Source organism: Strix aluco, chromosome 5 (genome assembly GCF_031877795.1).
Source record: "Strix aluco isolate bStrAlu1 chromosome 5, bStrAlu1.hap1, whole genome shotgun sequence".
Classification (NCBI taxonomy): domain Eukaryota; kingdom Metazoa; phylum Chordata; class Aves; order Strigiformes; family Strigidae; genus Strix; species Strix aluco.
Genome location: NC_133935.1, coordinates 6,168,587 through 6,194,881, shown reverse-complemented (window position 1 = coordinate 6,194,881; position 26,295 = coordinate 6,168,587). Strand labels below are relative to the sequence as shown.

The following is a 26,295-nucleotide window of genomic DNA, read 5'->3' as shown; positions in this document are numbered from 1 at the left end:
ATGCTGCAATAAAAAATTAAAGTTAATTTTAGCAGTGTAAACAAGTCCTTAATGTCTTTCCCAAACTTATAAACGCAATTCCCAGGGCAGTTAGGAACTGAACACAGGTTAGAGACCATAACCATCGGGACTCTCCTTTCTGACTAGTTGAATACTGAGAAGAAATCCTGAAAAATTTCTGGGAACTGTCAGCTTTCATCTGGCTTCAGCAGTGCTTGAAGTCATGAGCATTTGGAAAGCCACAAACATAGTCTGCACGAGGCTGAAGCCTAGTTTTGATAAGACTGTAGATGTGTAGATGTTTGTAACATTTTTGTAAACCTGTATGAAAAGCCAGATTTTAAATTTATTGCACATTATTCAGTCAGGTATGGTAGATTTTTAATTATTATTGCTATTGCAACAACATCTGGAGGCCTTCATCAGGCTCTGGCCTCACTGCCCCAAGACTTTGTAAGATGCAACTTTTCTGAGTTATAGTGAATGGGACCCTGCAGACTTCATCATGTAAGGGGAGAGGAAGTGGGGACATGCTTCTGGCATCTGGGGCTGGCAGGCAACCAAGATGCTCTGGGATTGTCCGATGGGCACATGTCCAGTCAGGAGAAGGGCCATAGCACGAGGCTGCAGCTGAAAATAAAATCTTCTCGTAAGGCTGCTTTCACACGCAACCCCATGAGGTGAAATACTCAGCTGCAACACAGGCACATGACGTTTCTCCTGCTCTGTGACCTCAGTTAATCCAGTGTGTATCTTCACAGAAAAGGAGAGAGGCCACAGTGATGTCTGATAAAGACAGGAGGTTTGGCCTTCCCTGCTCGGGAGTGATAGGAGTCTCATGTTTAGTGCTCAAGATCTGACAGAGCTCACGTAGAGGCATGAAGTAAGACATCAGTCTCCATCCCACAAAGCTCAGAATCTGACAGAAAAGATTTAACACGTGGCTTAAGAAAACAAGGAAGTGGAGGAGCAAGGCTGACAAGAGAAGGGGGTATATTTATGATGTAGCTGGGTTCTCAATTCACAGACATGCCCTCAGGCAGTCTATACCAGAAAACACAGCAGTAAGCAGTACTTGTAAATATATATTTTTGCTTACTCAAACTGTAAACACTGATGACAGCTGGGAGAAGAGCAAAAACGAGTAGGAGGGAGGAGAGGAGAGATTTTTTTTTAATTTCTCATGAAGAAATATATTTGTCAATCTCAGAATTAGTGAAAAAGTGCACTGGCATCAAACCATAAAACAGTTCCTGCATAACACATGCTGACAATCAAAGTTTGCTGGGTTTTTTTCACTGAATGATATTGTTTCACAGAACACTGGAACACTTTCAGTTAAGGTCCAGATCCTCAGAGTCATGCAAACCAGAGTAATGACAGCAGTCAGTGATGCTATACTACAGAAGATCTACCCATCTAGGCAATATTTTGATGCCTGTATTGTCACACAAAAAGGACTTACAAGGCTTTTAAATATTTGTCCTTCACAATATTGCTATATTGTCCTTGGACAATATTGCTAGTTCTTATGATTCCACTGTAATGTTATTATCCTTTAGGTCATTGACTTGCTAGTATCTAGCAGTCAGATGAGATTCTCAGTTTGCAACAACTACACCATACATCCCAGTCTTTCCAAATTCTTGGAAAGGTTTTGAATCAGAAGAGTCCAATCAATTAAATTCAAACCGTGTGGAAGGAAACCCTATTCACTTCAAACAATTAAACAATTTGTGTTTCTAAACATATTTTTTGCTTGTTTGTTTCTTTTAAAGTTCAAGTCAAGCAAGCTGTTTTGATCTGTTGAACCCAAAATATTTTCAGATGGTCAACTTGTAAACTTTCTGACATTGACTCATGCTTTTTCTTGCCAAATTCATTACTTTTAACTCTTTGAGACTCCCTCGGATTTTGGGATTCCTCTTCTCAATTTTAAATAGTATTTCAGACCCCGTTTTGTTCCATCTTTGTAACTGAAACATGCTCCAGTGATTTAAAACATTTTTGACCTTTTTGGAATCCCAAGATTTAGCTTTTAAGAAGTTACCACTTGCTTTGTTTATTTGTTCTATGTGTTTAATTTTGTTTCCTTCTTTATGTGCAATTCTACTCAGTATAGGTTCCTACACTCTCCTCATCAGCATAGCATGTGACTGCAATTTGATTTGGTGGGATTATTTACAATTTTCTTTTATTTCAAATGCATAGCCTACTCTTCCTTATGTTAAAGAAGACTTGTCAGTGAAGTAAGCTTTTTTTCTGAGCCTAAACAGGCTGACAGGGTCCTGTAATCTACACAGAAAAGTTAGCATTGCAGTAGATATTTCTATTGAGTGTGAAGAGAGGATTTCTCAGCCCTTCATGAAAGATTTTCAATCAAATGTCCTATAGAAACAAATCAAGATAATGATAAAGAAGAGAATACCCAAGAAGCAGTTTGTGCAGGTTCTGATTATTCCACAATTCAAGCTGGAACAAAAGTGCTGAATCAAAGCACAGGGTCTCCATACCGTGGCATGCTGAGTTCAGAACTGAGATCCTGACTCAAACTTTGGCTTCTTGATCTTTATTTATGCCAGAGAACTAGTTTGCACTCAAATGCAAGACGCAATATTCCCAAATAGTGCAGAAGTGGTGCATCTGAAATCATGTTTGAGGGGATGTCAGGCTGCCGCGCTCTCACTAACAGAAAAATTCCAATGCAAGTAACTGAGTCCTGACACCAATTTCTTCTGTACACTTTAAATAACACCACCACAGCTTTGCAGAGCTCTAGGTGATTATACATCAGCTTAAGAACTGGAGTATAAACCTCAACTGATTCCTAGTAATTTTATTATTATTCTGCATTCAAAACCTGTCCTCTGTTGTCCACCTGGGCTGAAGTTTTCAGGAACTTTTGTGGAGTCAGGAAGTACCTGCATAAAAACATGGGAAGAGGGGCCTATGTTCTGCAGCTCCTATCCTTCCCTCTGGAAGCTGTTCCGCAGAGATGGCAGAGAGGAACATTTTCTACTGTTGCTCAGGACTATTGGTGGAGTAGACATCAGGAGGAACTGGGGCTGTGGCAGGGAGAATGAAATAATGGTTGTGTGTTACAGAGACCCAGAGGCTACAACAGTGATAACAGGGCAAAACCCAGAAGTGTTTCTTCATGTCTTAGCAGCACATAGCCCATCTCACCCAGTTTCTGGCAATCTCTGTGATACATGAGGCTTATGTAGTGATGCAGTCTGTGTCTCTGTTCATAAGTCCCTCCCAATAAGTTTTGAACTTGGCCTTTGTTGAGAGAGGATCTTGAGGTGTTTGGCTTTTACAAAGGTCATGGAAACAGATGGCCAGAGAAAAAAGATGGGAGTGCTGTGTTAGTGCTCCCCCTGAGGGAAGTCCAGCCAAGAGAGAGAAACTTGAGGACTTCAGTACTAGAAAATCCACACAGCATAAAAATTTAAGAACATCCGAACTCCTGCAGGAGTTTCAGTTGCAGTTTGGCTTTTTAGGAGACCAAACAATCCAACCACAAGACACTAAGTTACAGTAAAACAAATTTAATTATTGGTACGACTCAAGGAAGTGGACTACTGCAGACAGATTTTAGCCATCGAGAGCTCAATGTGCAATATCTCAGCAGGTCCAAACTCAGAAGCTGCTCTGGCTACTGCTTACATTGGCTCATTTCAGCCCAACTCTGTCACACCACAGGCCTCCTTGCCTCTTTGTCAGACAGTTTTTCACCTGAAAAACAGGAATAATTGGAGTACAGTTCAGCTTCATGGGAATATCATGAAAGTAAATACTATAAAGATACTAAATCACAAGTTTTATAAAGTTGAGGAGAACAGAAGGGGTTGTCTAGAGCCACAATTCTGCCAGTCGCCTCTGCCAACAAAACTCTCTAATGGGATGACAGCACATGACAAGAAAAGGGATTTAGCTACCAACAGAGCCATGCCCTTTCCCAAGCATAAGTTATACAACACACGGACTTTGCAGCAGCATGTCTGTGTCAGTGCTCTACAGGTAGAGCTAGTTTGACAGAGATTTTTATTTTATAAAAACAAAAGGGAAAACACTAGCGTAGATCTGGCCTGGGCCTACAGACAAGTGTTTGCCAGGTTGACTACATCAGCCCAGTACTGCTTGTAGGCAAGAGCCACCAGAAGCATGATCACACATAGATACAGCTAACTTCCAGAAACAAAGCAGACAGAAGAAGTAAAAATCCATTTTTGCCAGGACAGATTCAGAGAGTCTTCTGCCCTTATGGTTGTAGCGAAGGCAAGAAGAAATAGTGCAGTCCCTGACTGATCCTGCTATAAACCAGTGCATCTTTGAGATAGGCTTGGTCAAAATTTCACAGCTGAGCTGGTGCAACTTTTCTATGTGGTCCATTTTAAAACTGTTTCTTTGATGTTTTTTTCCACCAGTAGAACAAACACAAGCTAAACTGATAGCAAGCAGATTAACCCACTGAAAAGACATTGTGTCAGGATTATAGATTTGAATATTTGAAGAATGTGAATATTGGGAGAACAGAGTCAGAAAGAGAGGGGGGCCACTCTTTTGTCACTTGTGCTTGGTTTGCCCAAATTTATTTGTATCAGCTGCAGTGGAGTCTCCCCCAGTCTGAACTAGTGTTAGAGAAAGAGGTGGGGCACAGGGAACATCAAGAGTCCACAGAGAGAATTTTTGAGTTAGCTAGTGAACTATACAGTCTGGGCAATTTTTAAGTACATACATTTCTAACACAGAAGTCTGATGGAAAGGCATAAAGAAAATAATGCTTGTGAAGGTGCTAAATGCAATTTATTCCAGGAGAAACGTATCAAAGGAAGTATTTGTCAAGGAAGAAAATTATGTTGTATGTAAAACATAGAAAAATACTTGGGATGCCACTATTAACAAAAAAATTCTCTTTGGCATCTACTCCAGAGAATAGCAACCAAAAAAAAAAAAAAAAAAAAAAAAAAGAAGATAATAAGCTTCTGTGTTGCATTACTTTAAAAATTCACTTCAATGAAAGCAAGTAGTATAATAATGAACTGAGTCAGAGAGCACTGTTCAATTAGATGTAGAATTTAAGGGAGTTTATAATAGCAACACTTACAAAGAAAGACTTGGTTGGGCTTATTGTTATGGAAAGGGGAAAAAAGTTGTGGTGAGTTAAATGACATTTATAAAATGAGAGTGTCTGATCAAACTGATCCAGATTAGCCCTCCACAGCAGTAAGACCTTAAAATTAGGTCACAGGGATGAAAGGAGAATTTAGCCTAAACTATTTCATACAAAGGCTATGTGACATATGGAACATGTTATCCTAAAGAGTAACTAAAGCAAGGAGCATGAATGTTTTCAAGAAAGAAAATGACAGGGAAGTGCATAAGGAAATTTCCAAGCATGGAAGCTTCAAAAGGAATACAATTCTTATTTATTTATGTATTTATTTAGGGTAGTCAACCATTATCTGTGTTATGAAGGGAAATTATGATAAGCATTATTTCTTCTTCTTTCTTAATTGTGGTGTTTGTGGGATTTAGTTTATTTTGTTTTCATTAGAAGGGCTGCAATTTTGCCTTCCCAGAACACAAAAGACAAGAGCTAATAAAATGTTAATAGCTATGTATTTTCTTTCAATATGTAATGGTTTAAAATCTTCATTCTTTGTATTCTCACTAGGAGTTTTATGAGTGTGAAGACATTTTAGTACGAAATGGGCACTTCTTTTTACATATCTGGAAAAACTTAATGTCCTGAAAATGTTCTCTTGGCTTAGTCTGTCTAGAATTAGACACCAGCAAGCAGTCACCAGAATAAGCCATGGGACAATTTGTGATAGTACTGATGGTCCTATCCTGCTGTACTTGAGTTCCTTGAACAAGTTCTTACTCAACTTCCCTGTTAGGTATCTCAGATACTGTCTCCTGCACTATACAATGGGCTAAAGAGATACAGTGTTTTTTTGATTACTGTGTGTCTAGCATCAACCTGTAATGTAATGTTTTAAGACAGATGCAAGGACTAAACTAAGTAGAAAAAGAGAAAAGCCAAAACCAGGCCAAAATTACAACCTCTCATCTGAATCCTTTCAGCCTGGAGGAGAAACCAGATTTCAGTCACAGTCTCAGAATGGCTAATTCACAGTGGTGCAGATTTACCTCACCTAACACAAAGCATACCATTTAGACAACTCAGCACAGACAGACAGGATAGATATTTGCCTTCAGTGTGCCCACTGGAAAGGATTTAAAGTTAACCCTCACTGATGTGAGGAGTTTAACTCCCTTAATGCAACTGTGGGGTTTTGGAACTGAAATTGAAGGAAAAGATTGAAAATTAATCCAGAAATTTAACTTCAAAACTTGAACCTAAGACCTTATTGTAATATGAAAATTTCTCTCAGTTAGAAACAAATAAAAGAAAATTGAGATACCATTGTCTTTGTACTGTGAATAAAACTCTCTTCTCCACTGCCAAAAATTACAGGTTAGGAAGAAGGCAGTGAAATTACAATATATTTTTGTGGAATGATATTTGCATTTTAAGGCATTTCTTTCATTAGAATGTAGACACACTGGCCCCCTTTCTTGCAGTGATGTTATTTTCTACATTTCACATAGCTGTAGACCTCTGAACCAGCAAAACAGATGACTCCAAGTTTCACAGGATAGACTCATATTTTCCCCAAATTGAAGGAAAGAAAAAAAATTGGAGAAATGATGATCTTAGTTTCAGCTTGTTCATAGAAGACTATCAAGAAACTATCAAGAAGATAGTTTGGTTTTACCTCCTTATTGTTCAGAGATTTCCCTATGCTTCCTTCCTTCACTTTTGTTAGAGATCTGACGTGAAAAGGTCTTCTAAACACAGAGTCATATTTTCTTCTAACTTGTACCAAGGTAAATCTGAAGTAGCACCACTCAAGTCAATAGAGTTATTTTAAGTCTAAACAAGCAACTTAAACGGAAGACACATAATTGTTTCTTAAATTCCTCCAATCTATTTGGAATCTTGTTGATTATGAGCATTAACACCTGACCCATTCCCTATTGGATTTCCTCATAACAGCTTACCAGTACTGACATTAGCTTAATGGAAAACGGAGCCAGCTCAGACACTCTGCCAGATTATGACCTCAGTTATATGCAACTCAGTCTACAGTCGCCTGCTTTCTGCGTGACCAAAAGCAGAATTTGGCCTCGAGCTTTAATTTTTAAGAGTTGCTTATACATAATTGTCTCCAAGCATAATAGTATTTAATAATTTAAAATGGGAGTAAGTGTTCTTTGCAATTTTCCTTAATTCGTAGCAGTCCCAAAATAACGTCTTATCTTTTCTAGACAACTGTAGCACAGTATTTTGCTTGTAAATTCAACTTCTGCACATGCACTTGAGTCCCATGGTCCAGATGATCTGAATCCCCCAGTCTTGACCTGCTAGGTTCTCTTCTGCTTACCACTAACCTATATCTTAATCAAAGCTATACTGAAAGTTTTAAAGCACTTACTGTACCCCCATGGGTATGCTAAGAATAAAGAGGTCTTCATGACATGACCAAGGAAGACTTTTCTGAGTCTTGATGTGCTTTCAGCTCAGAGATGTAGGTTTAGGGTAAGATGATGGGAGCATGGGACAGAAAAGAGCTATGTGTGTGCTTTTGCCTTTTTCTGGGAAGGCACAGGATATATTTCCTGAGTATGTGTAGGCTTCCCATCAGTGCCAGCCAAGGGAAAAGTTGCCTTCCATTGGAAAAGTGCTTTAATCCTGCTTGTAGCAAAGCTCTTTGTGTTCCCATTGTCAAAAAGGCCTGAGAACTTATTATCCCCTTTACATCCAGTTATCCCAAGATGTTGACTGACCTCTCACCTTTAGTAAAGAGTTTCCCCATATGTTTGCCTCTCAAAAGTTCCTAAGGATGTGATTGCTTTGTTTTGTTTTTGCAATGGGCTCCCTTCCATATTTTCTAGTAACAGACTCAGATCAGGTTAGGAAGATGCTAGTTTTTCAGAGGTTTCAGGGAACATGCTCCCCCATTTTCCTGCTCTGGTAATATCCTGTATTATTTTAACATGGCCCTTTAACTCAGAATATGTAGAGAATACACTTCCTAGGTTAAACTTACCACTCATTACCAGGACCAGTACCTAGTCAGCACCTAGTCAGACAGGAATATAAGACAGAGTGTCCCTCCCTCTCCCCCCAGCTTTGCTCCCATGACTGTTCAAGTTCAGCTTGCTCAACGCAACTATGTCTGCAGCAAGGAGAGCAGGGGCTGCTCACCCAATACTCCCTGCTGAGAGGAAGTGGGTGGAGAGGGGGTGTTCAGATGACAGAAGTGCAGAGAGCCCAAGCTTCACCCCACTCCACTTCCTCGCTAGCCAAAGTAGCTGGCTGGGAGCATGGGAGAGTAAACTGCTCCACAAAAAAAAAAAAAAAGAAAAAAAAAAAGAAAAAAAAAAGAAGGATGAAGTAATTGACTCTTGTAGCAGAGCAAAGGGAGTGAGTGTAGTGGTGGAGGGAAGATAGGGAGGAACTGTGACTCTGACTCACAATATATTCTGTACTTTGCTCCTGGGGAGATGCAGCTGTGCATCTCCCCTTGTATAGGCTACACTGTAAAGTTACACCATCGTCCAAAGTAAGCATCCCTAATTCTCCCACTTCCTGAAGCACAACAGCATTTGGCTCCTTTTTAATCAGGGATTTCTACTGTGCAAATTGAAGTCTAAGACCAGGCTTTTCCTATGTGCAGAATTAAAAATCTCTCCCTTGACTATTTTGTTGGTTCCTGGGGAAAACTACTGAACTGTTACAGCCGATTTACATTGGCCTGCTCCTTTTTTAAGGCTGATTCCAAGTTATTCTTATTCCTCAAGGCACCTGAGATCTTCTGCATAAGCCAGCCATGGACACCTTTGGCAATGTTTTCCACATCCTTTTCCCTCTTTCTGCTTGCTTCCCAGTTAATTCTGACTTCACTAGAGTAAGGACTGTTTCCCTTTTCTACTGCTTCAGTAGGAAGGAATATGGCATGAAAGTACTTCTGATTTTCGCCAGCTGACTCAATGGACTTTGGTTTGGGCCAGCAGAGTGTTGGGAAGAACCTGAAAGAAGAGGCTGGTCCAGTGGGTGGAACCAACCACAGCCTAGACCTCACAAAAGGAAGGTCTGAATGACCACTCTCCCGTTTCCTTCTCACATGATCTTGGGCTCCCATAAACTTGGAAAAGTCACATAACCTGTCTGGGCTTTAGTTTCCAAACTTCAAAACAACAACAAAAGCTCTTGATCACCAAAGCTATTCTCGATTACAAAATAAAGCTTCATGCTGTAGCATTGCCATGACTGCAGCAAGACTGTCAGTAGCCTTCTCTTACCCTCTGTTAGTGCTCATGCACTCACAGCATCCACTCCTGCAGTGAGGGTTGTGTGTTCAAACATGATTTCTTGCCTCTAACAGCAGTGAACACCTGATCTCTTCTAAAAGCAATAAACTCCTGCAGCAGCATCTCCATAGCTCATATCTAACCCATGAGTCAATTATCCAGTGATGTGACTAACCTTTCTGGTGGTCAGATGTCATTAGGATTCTTTCATGAAGTGTGTAACGTGTGCATACAACAAGAGGTGGACAAAAGTCTGTTAAAAGAATTACTGTTTCTATTCCTAGTTCCCATACCCTGAGAGTTATTTTATTCCTGCCCTTCTATAGATAAAAATGTTCATAACCAGGATTTCTTCAGTAAGAAGAAATTTTCTAAAAAGACATACAAGTTATTGACTGTATAAGGAGAGGCAAGGCCAGCTGCTGTGCATCTCATTTGTCTCCTTCCCATGCCCAGTTTAAAACCTTGCTTTTCTATCAAATATCTGGAGATCATATGCCTGGCGAGAGACAGCATGTGTTAAAGTACTCCCAGTTCTAAAATTCTTCTTTCAAAGATATTTGGCAAGGAGGAGGGGGGAGGCATTGTGTATCAACAGCAAAATGGCATCTGGATTGGAAGATAAGAAAAAGCACCGTGGTTTCCAAAAACCAAGACAGTTTTCAGATGAGTTTTGGACCTGGCAGAGGTGCAGAGCCTGCATTAGTGCAATAGGAGAACACAGAGATCATGCTTTGACTTTGGAAGGGAGGGCTCAATTCTGCAGATTAGCAGACACTTTGGATGCAGTTTAGCAGAACATTCAACCCCCAGTTTAAACTGTGAGCAACCTACATTTCAGTGGGGCAACTCAGAAGCATAAAAATCATACACTCTGCTAGACTGCGACCAGAATACTCTCACTGTCCTTGAGCATTAACCCCTAAATATAGTCGAACTCACAGCAAAGTGTTAACTGAGAGTTAAAATTAGAAAACTTCCGTGTCTCGAGGAGAACTGCATACTGGAAATTTTATCCACATGAACACTGATGAACTAGGGGACTCACAAGCAAAGTTCTACTTCAGGCAAATTTTTACAAGGAAAAAAATGCAGAGTAGCTAGATTTACCAGAACAGTCTTTACCCTCAGGACAGGCCTACATGTAAACAATTTGCTATAAAGTAATGCCAATTAGTAGAATGACTTTTTTCTCTAAATGGGCAATGGCTTTTTTACAGATTCAGATGCAATGGAAAAAGCACAAGTCTTTCATGGGTGCACATTCTGTTTGTGAGCTCTTCTCCATAAGAAGGATTCAGGGATCTCACTGTGCAGCTGGGAGCAGGTCTAGGAGAGCCATCCATAGTGTAAAACTGAGCAAGGTTGTTGGGAGAGGTGATCTCTCATATTAGGCCAACTTACGTAGCTTGTCAGAATAGATAAGCTTTTAGGTGTAGAAGATTTTTTTAATCTAAAGGCTTATATTTTTTGCAAAGAAGCAGACTTCTAACCTTACATTTCCCCCCAAAACACTTACCTGCATTTTATCAGAAATACAAGACTCCTTTTCTCTGAGAACGACTTTAAAAATTTAATTTTAAGCTGGTTGTGAGCAAGTTACTGTACTTATGCAAAGACAATGGAAAAGGTATTAATTATATATTCCAATGCTAATTTCTCACTATGGTTCTGATGCAAATAATTCAGTTGCTTGCTACACATATCATAAAATAAGGATCAAACATCAACTGTCTCTAGTCACATTGTCATTCCTCTGCACCCCTTACTGTGCAAAACCTTTGTCCGATTCATGCTGAAATCAGTGAGGTCCTATTGGTGGGTTTACAGTATTTGAATGAGACCTGGAGTTCTTTAGAACTCTGGTCTTAGAACTCTGCTTCAGATACTTTGCACCTGCAAGTCCAACAAGACTTTTCTATTTGGAGGGTCTGAAATTTTGAGGAACAAGGAGAGTCAATTCAGAAAGAAAACTTTGATTCATGAAGTGGCCATGGATGTGTTTCTATACAGCTTTAAAGAAACCTGGAGTCATGGGCTTTTGCAAAGCAAACACAGGTGCAGTTTTGGATGAAATGAAACCCCCACCAAGCCTCCTGTGCCATGGCTTTCCATGATCCCAGTCCCACAGCGTACACCCGGGGTGGCAGGGCATTGTGTGTGAAGGCAAAGCAAGGCTCATGCCCAGTGCTTGGGAGAAACTCTCAAGCAGCAGTGCTGTTCCCTCTATACCTTAAAAATCTGACTGGGCCTTGAAAGAGGCAGTGTTGCCTTCCTGCTCTCAAGGCAAGCATGTGTATTCAAGGGTCACAGTAGAGCTGTCAGAAAACCAAAGAAATGTCAGGTTAACTTCAGTATTTTTTTAAATTCTAACCAAACAAAAGGTATTTCTTTTCTAACTAGCATTGCCTGTTACCATATTTCTGTTTCCTTGTGTGTGTAAGTTCTGGCTGTACCCATAAACCAGGTTTAGGGATGCAATTTTTTTCATATTGAGGCTCTAACATTTTTGAAACTGTAACCTTTTCTTGTTTGCTTGCTTGTTCTCACTGTTTTCCTTACTTCATAAAGGAAAAAGAAATTGGAAGGTATTAAAAAAATGAAAGGAAATTTTCCATTTTTAAAGCTAAACAAAAGAGAAACTTTTGTTTTCAATGTGAAATCAAGCAAAATAGAATTTTAAAAAGCTCTCTTTTTCTTTTTTTCTATGAAATCTTTGCCTACAAAATGAGTTGTCCAGTGGGAATGGAAATGTAAAAACTCAACAGACCATCCTACACCACAGGGTCTCTAGAAGGCCGCTCTTTCATAACCTATCAGGAGAGAAACAAAATTTTGATAATCTGAGAGATGCTTCCCTTTCTCATCTTGCTACCAAGTTAGACAAAACCCACCTCTGGCATTTAAAAATAGAACAACAAGAGCAATCTGTTATAAATGTGGATCACTTCACTTTAACCCTTTCCATGGCTTCCCTTGTTCTTTCCAGAAGGATACCCCAAATATAGCCATGCCTCTGATATTTCCAGAGGCCAGGCTTGAACCCCCAGAATTGTGGGGAGGTGAAAGAAGTGAGTTTCATCTGGAAGACTGCTCTCAACTGTAATTACGGAAAGCTTAAGTCCTCAAAGCAACTCTCTGACGAAAATAAGAAGAACTGCAACTATTGCCTAACTTGAATACAGAACAATTAATCATCCCTGGTTGAGTCAAAGTAGGTCCAGGTTGACTTGAAAGGTTAATGGATCTTCAAACTGTTTTAAAAAAAGACTTAGATGGAGTTTCAGGGCTTCAATGAAACATGAAACCAGGCCTCTTTGGTGTGGCTTTGGGTTTGCTGCAAGCATCTTACAGAGTTTGAAAACTTCTTTTGATGATCAGCCTAACTTCCCTTTCTTTAGTTTAATCCCATTTTTCCTGGTTGCACTCCTTTGCCCCACCCTAAAGTGAATGCTCTGTTTCTCCGATGCTTACACTTTCTAGATCTTTGCGCTGGGTTTTCAGTCATGCCCTTTCTGTCAGCTCATAGCAAAGGCTTGCATGTGCAAGGCTATTTCCTCAAAGGTCTGTTATACAGCCCTTCTAGTAATTTTTGCTGCTCTTTCCTAATTTTCTTTTTGTATGACAATACCTTCCAACTTTCAAGCAGCTTTCTCAATTTTTCAGTCGTGCTACAAAAAGCAGCAAATCCTTCCTAGCTCTGCAATGCAATCCTCGGTATTTGTATTAATTAAATACCGTGCCTTTCCAAAGTTTTAGATCATTCCTTGGTCTGATCAAGTATTGCTCCTTTCTAAATTTCTTTCCCCTCTGTGTATCATTGCTCAATACTACTATTCCCCAAGCTCGTTAGCTTGTAATTTCTAGTTTGACTTTCATTTTGTAATTTTCTGCCAATATTTCATGTCTCCATCTCCCCAGCAGAGATTTTATTTCTTTTTGCTCACTGCTGTTTGCATCCCCTCCAAATTCAGCTGCAAATTTAATTTGTTTGCTGCTTGGCCCTGCCACTATTAGCAAACAGTAATGAAAAGATTAACTAACACACAGTTTATCATCTTAAATTATCCACTACCACGATTTAGTTCTGCTGCTTTCTATTCTTCTGTTTGTAAATGACTTCTCAAAAAAAAAAAAAAAAAAAAAAGGGCAAGTGCAAAGCTCTGAGTAAATCTTCTGGTTTTGTAAAATTAGCACAGGTCTAGTCAAGTCATTGGAATTTATTGATTTAGCTAAAGATATGACCTTTAGATTTCTTGTTATTTTGAGCAGTTTTCAGAGCTACACAGTGAATAATATGTAGAAATACTTCAGCTTTTGTGGAAATTGTTTGTCCAACTATGGTTTTAATTCTTGGTTGTGACTAAGATGTGTCTGACTGCTCATCTCAGATGGCATTGTTTTTATTTCCTTGCATTTCACACTTGTCATTGATCAATCAAACTTCCATACAGCATTTCAGATGGACTTTCCTGATCCAGCCAGTACAACATGAAAACCCCAAATTGCAGCAGAATGCCTGTATGACCTTGACATCATCTGACTTCTCTGTGTTGCAGTTTCTGCTCTTTAAAATGGGAACAATTACAGCCCTCCTACTTTGTCGGTATTAACCAAGATAAATGCTTATGGAGTGCTCCAATATCAGGGACATGAGAATGGTAAAAGAAAACAGAGGATGATTTGCACTGAGAACATTTATGGAAATATATTTGTTAAGATGCCTCGTTACTCTCAAAACAGACAGGCATCTCCCACACAACATGCATACTGCAATGCTGTTGTGCCTTGTGTGGAGAGAGGAGATCTTTACTTTTGCTCTCTTAGTAGGGAGGGAGAAAGCAAAGGATGTCAGGGTATATATATATCTAGGGTAAGAAAACCCCAACACCATTCCACATAGTTCCTTACTTTGCAGATGTAGAAAAACGATGAACAGAGATTTTTGACTTGACCAAACTCTTCCAACAAATCAGAGAAATCAGGATCCTAGCCTCCCAAACCCTTGTTCTGACCTTCTGAATACACAGATTAATTAGTCAACCGGTTAATGCAAAATTATACTGTGGCAGTCAGGGCACAGACAGACAGGTGTAAATATTATGCTACAAAAATGTCAGTGAGGAAAGGAATTAGAATAGAAAAAGACCAAGTTGTGACTGAGAAAAGCCTGCCTACTTCTTTAGCTGATTACAGACCTGAGGATGTAGCTAGTACGGTTGATACTGTACCGGACATTATTAATAGTCAAGTCCCTCAGTGGGAATGCTAGAGGATGCTGGGGAGTGTCAGATGCCTCCGGGGGGTCTCGAGTGCCCTGAACTCCAGACGATGTCGGTGGCGGGGGAGGAAGGTGCAGGGCCAAAACCTAACAGAATTAACTTTACACAAGGTGTGAGAAGCAGCTGCTGTTCCAAGTAGTGAGGTAAGCACCGAGGAACTGCTTCTGACCTTTCTCTTGGAAACGGGCAGGTATGTGTAAGGCGATCACATTTTGATCTCCAAAAAGATATATTTGTGGAAAGATCAAATGTAGACACACATGCCGTTGCAATCAGCTGTGTCTGAAATGAACCAATATTGCTGCAGTTCTACACAGCACATTTAACTGTTCAGAAAACAGATTGCTCCTCGCAGCAGATGTATTATCACAAAACTGTCCCTCAGAAAGATGTCACCAGTCAGAAAAGCTTTCTTCAATGACTAGTAGGGTCATGGTCACAATGGTAATCATAAACAGTATTGTAGATTGGTTCGAAGTGCAGATGAGTTTTTCATACTTGGGTGAACAGCTGTCTTGCTGTGCTTTGCTCAGCCAGTCATTTAAAGAGGAAAAGGAAATGTCAGTGACTCAGTAGGCTGAACTCCATTTCCATAAGAGATTAGGTATATACCATTCACTGGAGGCTATGGGGCCTCAGCGTTTGGATGTGTCTCCTCTTTTGAAATGGCCTTGAATAATGCATAATTAAAAGCAACTGACCTGCTGCAGAGATTAAGAAACTTTGGTGGCCTCGTCCTCAGATACGGCGTGTAGCGGTACTCCACAGCCCATCTGCAAGAGGAATGCATTAGTTTCAAATTCCTTCACTCTAACTTACAGTTTGGTTGGCCCTGAGGATGGGAGGGTTAACACTTAAAGCTGCCATAACTCAGTCCCACTTGATTTTGTCTCTGAATTCTTCGGCTTCTTAGTGGGTCTGGCTCTTGTGAAAGCTTTAGCTTCAATTCGTATGTGTTGAAATTTCCGTATCTTGCAAAGTGGAAATGTTCAGGAGGGTCATAGCGTCTCTAGGGGCATTCAGCACTCTGCAGCAATCTACCTTAATAAACCCTTCTGCAGGCACATATTGTACAAATAGTCGATTACTATTCTGAAATGCAGTGGAAATTTTCATATGCAATTATTTCATACTCCCATCTTTCTGAATATTCAGAATGCAGTGATATTTTCCTTGTTCTGTACCTTTTTACTGTCCCCCTAAGCACAGAGAAGGGCTGCATTTCTTCTCAACATAGTTATTAGGATGAGGGCATTCTGCTACTTGTTGCTTTCTGTGAGTTTGTGAAAACAGTGCTTAGCAAGCAATGAGAATAATTACACTGTCGTCTTTGGCAAAAGCCTGAATAAGCTGTCAGCCACCACAAATGATCATTAGTTGCTCAGCCTGAAGAACAAAAGCTGCTCTTAAATTTTTCAGAAAGTGCCAAATACTTCAAGCTGACTTACATAAATCATGTTGGGTATTACAATGTTGAATGTAAAATTCACCAGTCACTTTTCCTTCTATTCCAGTTCCTCTTAGCACTGACTTAAAAGTAAATACTTAGGCAGTATCTCACAGTACTAGGATTTCATTATTTTCACAGAACATATTAAATGACACTTCACTCTTCAGCTGTGTAGACTGTTCAGAGACTGATCAAAATAAAGCAATCCAGATTTTTTTTTTTACATCACCACAAACAAAACAAAACTAAACAAAGTTTTCCAAAACTACATAAAGTGTTGACTCGGAAAAGAGCAGAAAGTGTTTTGCCAGAATCTAGTGGGGATTTAATTTATTGGTGGAAGCGATAGGTAAAACTTATTTACTTCTCCTAACTTTAGGCCTTCCCTGCGACACCTAGATTAGGCAGCTTTAATACCCTCCTAACACTGCAGTGATAGACAGGAATACAAACTATTAAAATAGAGTAAAAGTAAGCTACAGTTAAAAGATCAAACAACTTTGCTATGCATGAGCATGAGGAAACTTTTCAATGGTGTTTCACAGAATCATCTATGTTGGAAAGGACCTTGAAGATCATCTAGTCCAACCGTTAACCTAGCACTGACAGTTCCCAACTACACCAGATCCCTCAACGCTATGTCGACCCCTGTTTGTTTTTACCCTCTGTGACACAAATGTCAGCAATCTCTAACACAGATTTTTTTTAGTGCAAATTACCAGCCAACTGTATTACCAGGATGTACTGGTTTTCCTACCATGCTGTAATATGTGCAGACACAAATCTTCTGGATTTGTGAGAGAGAAGGTGCCGGATCAGTTCTTCTGGATTCACACTATCTAAAGTGTTGCACAACCACATGGCTTCTAGGACAGGTGTGTAGTAAGTCCTGCATGGTAAAATGATTATACTGGTTCAAATGGATGTGTCGTTATATCCAATATATACGGAAGACTCATTTAAGTCAGGTGCAGTCATACACCTTAATGTTGACTAGGTTGTGTGTCGCAGCTGCCCTGACAGCCTGTGGAAACAGAAACTGAGCTCAGGTACCAGCGTCAATACTCTAGCCCAATCAGATATCAGACAAAAATGAAGGGAAAGCAGTTACTGGTCTTCTCTATCTGTATCTACTAATATTACTTCAGCTAATACTGGACTAGGAAGCATGCTGCTGGGCTGTGCTCTGATTCTGAGGTGACTATGGAAATGCTTGCCTATGCCTCTTTGGGACCTAGCCCCAGATATAGAAATCTAGTCTGTACTTCCTGTAGGAAGCTAAAGAGTATTGTGTCCATTTCTAGGACCATTCATCACACTTATTTAACTGAAAACAGTCCACTAAGCTAAAATGAACATCTTCAGGGATTTACATGTGGAAAATTTCAAGAACCTTGAAGATCAACAGAAAGATCTCACAATCACCAGCTAAGTAGAAAAAAGTTTGGCTTGAACAAAATCTGTCTTTCTGCCAGAAATGAATAATTTTAATTTTAAGAATTTTTAATGAGAGAACAGAAAAATTCATGTGAAGGACTATGTTCTTGGGGGATTTTTATAACATTCTCCAAAAGGCTGAAGAAGGATCTATTGCTACTTGTGCTGGATTAGCTTCTGCTAAGGTCCATATAAGCCTGTGCTCCAGGAGCCTGGAAGTTAGGTCGGTCTTCTCTTAGACAGGATACCTCTGTGGAAATCTTGCCTCTAAATGCAAATCTCCTCTGTATATAACTTACTCACCGGGCTATAATGAGTAAGCACCTTTTCTGTTTTGTGAATTGCATTGTGTAACTTTTGAAACATGTCCAGAAACATCAGAATGATTTGCTTTGAAAATATAAAAACATAAACATTTTAATGTTTTACATATTCCTTTCCTTTTTATTGATTTAACCCCTGGTATAAATTGCCAATTATATTCAATTTAGACAGGCCCAAAGTTCCATTTTGGGCAAAGAGCCATTTATCAAAAACAATATTGCCCAGTCCTACAAACCAATACACTTTTAAGGTGTCTTATACTCGAAATAGCCAAGGCCATAAACTAGCTGCAATTTCCCAGTAACATCCATTTCTCCTGGCTAGAATAGAGCCTTAGGCATATTCTGAGGGGCTGGACTTCATGGACAGCCTGAACACACCACTTATGAACCTCCTAGGTGAACTGTCCTGGGGGAACTCACTGAAAACCATCATCTCGCCAAGTATTTGCATTTTCTTTCCAAATTTTGCACTCTGAAACCTTTCGGAAAAATGTAAAGATTGGTTCTGAAACATTTTTACTTTTGCAGCAAATAATTTGTCAAACACAAATCAAACTGCAACTGAAATTTCAGAGTAGTTTAACACCCTTCCCACCAAAGCCACAAGACATTTTATGTTAGGTTCAGAAAAATATTTTTAAACATTTTTTTCCATATGGGGTTCCTTCATGGACAAGAAAAATAGCTTATTTGAACTTCTCTATTTCTGAGGTCCCTAGCCCTTCCTTTCTGTGTGCAGCATGACATTAAAGAGAGTCTGCAGGAACTCCAGTCTTACTTTTCCCACCTTGCCACCTGCTCCAACTTGTGTATTTTGCTAGTGCCACTTAGTTTTGAAACTAAGCAGAGCAGTGATTACATGCAGCTGCATGTTGGCATGAGTAACGTTTTCAGCATTTCAGCTGAGCGCTGTCAGAGCTTTGCTCACCATCCTATGGACTTGTGTGTCATACTGCGTGTGGGTTAGCTCTTCTGAGTGCTGTAAAAAATCTGCTGAATGACATCTCTTTTATAATATTTTTACTGTTCTTAAAAGCAAATAATTTACTGAGGGAAGACCAAATTGCACAGGAAGACGTCTTTTTATACAGCACAGTCTGGGCTCTGAGATCCATCCATTAAGTTAGTATTTATTTAGGTATGACAGTAATTGTATGGTAACTGAAAATCTTAGATTTTTTTTTCCAAAGCATAACATTGCTGCAAGCAACAGTCTAGATTTAGGTGAACTCATACTGTGACAAACTGAGAATGGAGAAAACACATTTCTTGTCCATAAAAGGACAGATCACACATCCACAGAGGGTAGCTCTGATTTTGCTGCAGTTCCAAACTATGAAGTGGGGACTCACTGTTGTTAAAAGGACTTTTACTTGGAGTGGATCCTCCAGTAAAACTTTTTTTCTTTTTTACTTTGCTTTCTTAAGCAGAAAATGGTTTGCCTTTTTAAACAGAAAATGGTGATTTTTTGAAGTGAAAATTTTTCTTTTCGAGAGGTCTGATTTTTTCCTCAGTTTCTTCTGGGAAAAACAGTACTCAGAGTGTCACTAGTAGGTTGAGGGAGGGGATCCTTCCCCTCAACTCAGCACTTGTGAGGCCACACCTGGAGTACTGTGTCTAGTTCTGGGCTCCCCAGTACAGGAGAAACTTGGACATACAGGAGCAAGTCCACAAAGATGATGAAGGGACTAGGGCATCTGTAATATGAGGAGCAGCTGAGAGAGCTGGGGCTGTTCAACCCAGAGAAGAGAAGACTCAGGGTGATCTTACCTAAGTGCAGAAATACCTGACAGGAGGCAGTAAAAATGATGGAGCCAGGCTTTTCTCAGGGGTGTTCCATGAAAGGACAAGAGGCAATGGGCACACACCGAGATATAGGAAAGACTACTGAAACATGAGATTTTTTTTTTTTTTTTTTTTACTGTGAGGGTGGTGAAACACTGGAACAGGTTGCCTAGAGAGGTTGTGGAGTCTTCATCCATGGACATATTCAAAACCTGACTGGGCACAGCCTTGTGCAAGCTGCTCTAGGTGACCCTGTTTTGAGCAGTGAGAGTGGACGAGATGATCTCCTGAGGATTCTTCCAAATCCATCTGTTCCATGTTCTGTAACTCTGTGCCTTCATCCCAGAGTGCTAGTAGTCTGACACTTGGTGGATGTGTCTGCAGTCCAGGAGAATCAAGTTCGAGACTCTTCTGAGCCACTGGAAACAGTACTACAGCCAGGGTTTGTCACATGAGAGTGCTCTAATATAAGTTTAATATTTTCTCTTTCAATCCATGACTTGTGCAACAATTTTATAAAATAGGTGTGCTTTCAAGTGAATGGTTTGCTTCCACGATTTAGTATTTTACAATGAATATTAGTTTCATTTAAATATAAAGGCAAATACAAATTATACAGGTATCCACAAGGAAAAACACACCTGCTTAGATGGATGCTCACAGTTCTCAACTACACAAACAGGATGACCAAAAGATTTGAGAAGAAATTTCAAATGATTTTCAGAATCTAGAATTACAAGGACACTATACGAATCCGTATAGAGCAGTGCATGACAGAGTACAGAGAAGAAGTACACTTTTAGGTCCAGTTTTCAAAATCCTGATCTTGAGATCATTTTGATCTTTCTGAAGAAGTTTCTTCCATTTTGGGGTGGGGGGGCAGGGAAGTGGAGGTGGGGTGTCCTCTATGTGTCCATGAATATTTCTAACTACTGTCAGTTTTGTTCCACTTTATATAAATATAATGAACTTCATTAAAAACAACAAGAAAACTAGGCCCAAACCCTGCAGACAACCAGTACAAGATGGTCTGTGCATCCATCTGAATTTCCCACTTGTATTGCAGAAGCCTAACCACTGTTATCTGAAGTTCAAAACATAAGAAATCCCACTTTGCTGCTTAGCTGCATCCTTTTCCTTCAAGAATACTATCCCTTATGGCACCAGAGAGAGAAAGATAGATAAAGAGCTATTGAAAGAGTATTTATTTCCCAGTGTATGATGATGCTGTTAGGGTAAAGTTAAATACAAGCCACAAGGATCCACAAGATCTCAACACACAAAACTTCACAACACTTAACAAAATCAGAACTTCTTCATTCTACACCATTATATAGTCTGCTACTCTGCATAATCTTGCAATTTTGAAACTAAACCACTCTGTAGAATAGGCTCTGTGAAAGTAACTTGGCCTCTCTCTGCTGCCAAGATCTGGACATACTATCCCAAGAGCTACCTACCTCTGTAGAGAAAGGATCTAATTGACATATAGGCCACTGTACATGGAAAGAGGAAAAGTAAGGTCATCCTGAAAAGTGCATGAAATATAGATGAAACACTGAAAAAAAAAAATCAGCAAACAGTTGCACTCATTATAAAACATAATGAAATAGTATCTTCAAAGAAACATATAGCTTATCTGTATCTATAAAGTGCAGATGTTATAAAAACAAATCCAAATTTTCATGTTTACAGCCTCCAGAAAACTTCCCTATTTAATTGCTTTTATGTTGACTTTCTGTTTCTTTGCAGATCTTACAGGTGAACAAGGTGATGTCCATCTTGTTTTATGTGATATTTCTCGCTTATCTTCGTGGCATCCAGTCTACCAACATGGATCAAAGGAGTTTGCCAGAAGATTCGATAAATTCTCTTATTATTAAACTCATTCAGGCAGACATTTTGAAAAACAAGCTTTCTAAGCAGATGGTAGATATTAAGGAAAACTATCAAAACACGGTGCAGAAAGCAGACACTCAGCAAGACATGGATGGAGATGAAAATGTGAAATCAGACTTCCAGCCAGTTATCTCAATGGATACAGACCTCTTAAGGCAGCAGAGACGCTACAACTCTCCCCGAGTCCTCTTGAGTGACAACACGCCGCTGGAACCACCGCCACTGTACCTCATGGAGGATTATATTGGAAATTCAGTGGTGGTGAACAGAACCTCCCGGCGGAAAAGGTACGCGGAGCACAAGAGCCACCGAGGGGAATATTCCGTTTGTGACAGTGAAAGTTTATGGGTCACGGACAAATCATCTGCGATCGACATTAGAGGACACCAGGTAACTGTTCTGGGAGAAATTAAAACAGGCAACTCTCCAGTTAAGCAATACTTTTATGAAACGAGGTGTAAAGAAGCCAAGCCTGTAAAAAATGGCTGCCGCGGCATCGATGACAAGCACTGGAACTCCCAATGCAAGACATCCCAAACTTATGTTAGAGCACTGACTTCAGAAAACAATAAACTGGTAGGCTGGAGATGGATAAGAATAGACACCTCCTGTGTGTGTGCATTGTCAAGGAAAATAGGAAGAACATAAATCTGCATCTCTTTGCTATATAAATTATTACTTTAAATTATATGATATGCATGTAGCATATAAATGTTTATATTGTTTTATATATTATAAGTTGACCTTATTTATTAAACTTCAGCAAATCTACAGTATATAAGCTTTCTCTCTCAATAAACAAGAGCAAAGGGTGTGTGCCTCTGCTGTGGGCAGCTCCGGGTTTTTCTAGACTTTGTTTGTGACACTGCTTGTCAGCAGCATACCGTAACCTTACTGTAAAATCTGTGTAAAATCAGTATTTTTCATTCAGTATTGTCAAGCCAGTGACTGTCATTTAGTAAACTTGTTAAAAATCAGATCAATGTCAAGAGTTGTGTACATATTTATACTCCCTACTCTATAAGTTCACGCTTAATTGGATGCAGCGTTGACTCCTTGCCACCAAAGCAAAAATGGACCAGAATACTTGTTGTAACCTGCAGATGATGTCAATGTTACAGGCATCAAGTAGCCATAAAATACAATTTCTGTGTATTATGCCAATTTGCCAGTGAAATGACCATCTTCCCTCTGTTAGCATTTCAGAATGACTACTAATAATCCAGCAACTTTCGTTTATCTTTTTGAGCACATTTTTCAACTGTTTCTAATGCTGCCAGTTGATCGTAGAAAAAATATGAAAAAAATCTAAAATATTTGTAGCAGAAACTTACTGAAGCCAAGAATCAATCTAAATGGATCGTTAATATAATACATAAAAGATGATCTCTTCAGAATTTGCTAGTTATTGTGATCAGCTTCTTCCTCCTCACACAAATACATTATCTTCTGCTTCCATTGTTGGATCAGTCCTCTCTTTCTGAGTTTTTAAATTAGAAACAAAGCGGTGGTGTCTTAACCTTAAAAGAGCCCTTGTCTTGCAAATTGTAGTAAAGAAAGATATGATATCTTGGCATGGATATCAAAACCACACACCTGTATGAAGCTGTTCTACTCAGCAATCCATTTCTCCATTTTTCAGAGAGAAAAATGTATAGAACTGCTTGACAAATCTGGTACCTTTCATAGGGATATGAAATAACAGACCTTTTTGAGCAGTATAGTGACTAAAATCCAGGTAGTCTGTAGTTATAATGAAGTTCTTCAATTATACAGGTGAGTTGTTACTTAGGACAGACAAATGTACTAGCATATATATACCTCAAATTCTTCTTTGTATTGCAATGTAGCTCCACTGGGGACAGTAATAATTACACTACTTGAAGACATGGTCTATTATACATTAGTTGTATAATGCCCTGGCTGGGATCTCACTCCCATAAAAGTAAATGAGAGTCTTGTCATGGCTATCAACAGAATTAAGATTGGACTGCATATGTTATCTGTGTCTAGCTAGGTCTTAACACACAGCCAGAGCTGAAAAATGCCAGCCATTCAAAAAACGTTACAGCTGTAGAGTCTTAGGTATTTATACTATGACTTTCACTGTTGTAGCGTGTTCAGCATCACAAATGAAAATGAGATCAGAGCACTCAAACCCCAGGTTGCAGGATGCCTTTGTTCATATAGCTTTCACTACTAGAGAACCAAATTCAAATCTGTAACAGGTCATCAAAGGCAACAAGTTGTGTGGTCTCCCCTACTCCCTTACAGAGAGCATTACATGTCATAAAACCACTGGAGAACTGGGCAGGTCGCTCGCAAGCTCAAGCACTAGGATAGCAGTGCCTCTGAAAGCCAGGTTGGAGCGTGTAGCTGTAGGTGTAATTCTGCATAAACAAAGGTTTTAAGAACCATCTCAACTTTCAACATGAGGCCAGGGTATTGACCTCAGAGGAAATATCATCACCTCGCAGTACTAAATCCTAACTTTGCTTCAAGTGATAATAACTTCAGAGGTTCAATACCAAGGCAATTGTTAAAACTAAAGAGAGGATGTAATATAACAACGAATTCAGTATCTGGTAGATCTGACAAGAATTTTTCCATCATTCTCCTTCCTTAGCAAACATTAAAAAAACCCCAAAAATCCTTAACAGGGCTTTGGCTAGTTTTACTTATAGGAAAGCTTAAATTTCAACTAAATTTTTCTGCTTCGGGGGGACAAGTATAGTTTGTAGTCCTGCCCCACTGAAATTTTTTGCAAGTTAAAAGCCTAATTTTACATCCTGAATTCCCAAATAAAGATCATTTTCAGATGCTGTGAGTAATTGAGAGCAGATATTGTCATGGATCATTAACTTAAGAGATCTCCATGTTTCAGTATGCCAGATAGTTCTATCTCTGTATGAGAAGAGGATGTAAGAAGACTGACTTAGCTTGGTTAAATCCCATTAATTGGAAACTGCCTTGTTCCTACAGTGTGGATGCCACGCTTGTTTACATCATTGTAAACCCAGAGAAACTGTATTGAAGATGGGAGAGAAAATGTAAGTTTATAGCAATGTAAACAACACCAGAGTTCATCCTAATGCCTTTATTTTTGCTCACTGAGAATCAAGGGAGGTTCATTCTTTATAGGTTCAAAGAAAACAAATTGTCATTTTCCATTGTAAATTCAGTAACAGGAACTGGTCTTTGACTTTTAACTTCACCAATGCACCAAGTATTTTACAAGCAGCCAGCAAAAATGTATCAGAGTAAATACAACGCCTGTCATCTGAAACACATTAAACGAGAAAGAAGCATGGTGTGTAAGGTTATTAGATCGGCTGCCTCTTTCCCACCCCAGTATAACAATGAACGGAAGTGTTACCCTCTGGATCTGATCCAGTTTCCACTAAAGTAAATGGAAAAATTCTCACCTTCTCCAGTGGAAGCTGGATCAGGCCTTGAGCAAAGAAAAACCTGCAGATCTTGACCAGAGAGCGGAGCAATCGCACACATCAGTTACGTGTTCTTGTAAATCCTGTGTACGCATAAGATGCTGTATAATTTTGTAACAAGTTTGTAAACAAAGCCTGTAATAAATTTGTTAAGGCCTAATTCTGTTTTCACTTCAGCCGGGGATGGTTTTATCGTCACCTTCGGTCATGGCACAACAAATTCAAAGTTCTTATCCAACTTTTTTGTATGTGTGTTAAGCAAAATATTCAGCTTGCAATGCTTGTTTAATTTAAATATTCTAAAACTCACTCCCATCAGGCAGCTCAGATGCTCTGTCAATTTTGTTTTGCCAATAGATCATTATAAACACACATTTTATTTAGCTTTTCTCTCAAACAACCAAATGCTATTCTGAAATTGCCGGTCTGTGTCAAACTGTATTTTCTCCATTTTTTCCCTATTTTTTTTACAGTCCATTTAGTAACAGTAAAAAATGCTCCACTGAGGTTTTGGGAAACCATCTGCATTTATTTTATCACCTTTGAACATGTGTTCAGGAATGAAGTCTGTGCAGCAAGTTTACGGCTACCAAGAGATTTGTGCGGCTGCACCAGGAGGAAACTTTGACTGGACTATACAGAGTGTGTGCTCAAAACCTCTCTGCTCATACTCTCTTATTTCAATGCTTTAGCAATCAGAGTCTTTCGCTCGGCTATACACTGTGTATCTGCAGACAATACCAAACAGGAAACAAGTCTGATTGGGAGTTCCAAAATTAAAAATTTAATGATAATGACCTGCTATTTCTGACCTTTCAGCAAATGCATTTGTGCAGCGAAGTAAAGCGCATAACCATTCTTTTCATTTAATAGAAACATTGTGGCAAAATCAATGGGATTCTGTGTTTTCCACGCTTGGTACGCAAATGTAATTCATCATGCATGTGGTGGGGGGGCCGAGGAAGAAGGAGGAGAAGGAGGAGGAGAGGATAAAAAGCTTGTGAGAAGTAAAAGGCTGTGCTCTGGGTTGGAGCATTTTAAAGTGTGGAGGGGTTGTTCTCTGAAATGCTTTGCCTGTATTTTGTTACAGCAGATGGCAGAATGACGAAGCAAGCACAGATGTGGTGTAAAAAAGTCAAGCAATATAAGGATAACAAACATTTTCCTGGGAAAGTTGGCCATTCGCTACCTCTACCTCTGTAGGTCTGTGCAGTTCTGTGCAGTTTATTGCAGAGCTCAGCAATGACATTCCCAGTTACATTATTTAACTAACCTCTGTGGCA

At 39.4% G+C, this 26,295-nt stretch overlaps 1 protein-coding gene across 3 annotated transcripts in view; it reads left to right on the top strand.

Moving 5' to 3' along the window:
- The window catches only part of NTF3 (neurotrophin 3), a 55,155-nt gene extending 29,983 nt beyond the window's left edge, over nucleotides 1–25,172 (top strand). For 2 of the 3 annotated variants that reach the window (XM_074825290.1, XM_074825292.1), the window contains exon 2: nucleotides 21,420–25,172. In XM_074825290.1, the coding sequence (XP_074681391.1) occupies nucleotides 21,420–22,214 (795 nt within the window). In that variant the 3' untranslated portion in view covers nucleotides 22,215–25,172. Of the gene's footprint in view, nucleotides 1–16,828; nucleotides 16,995–21,419 lie in introns of all 3 variants that reach the window. The other variant, XM_074825291.1, reaches the window with a different exon arrangement.
- The last annotated feature ends 1,123 nt before the right edge of the window (nucleotides 25,173–26,295 follow it).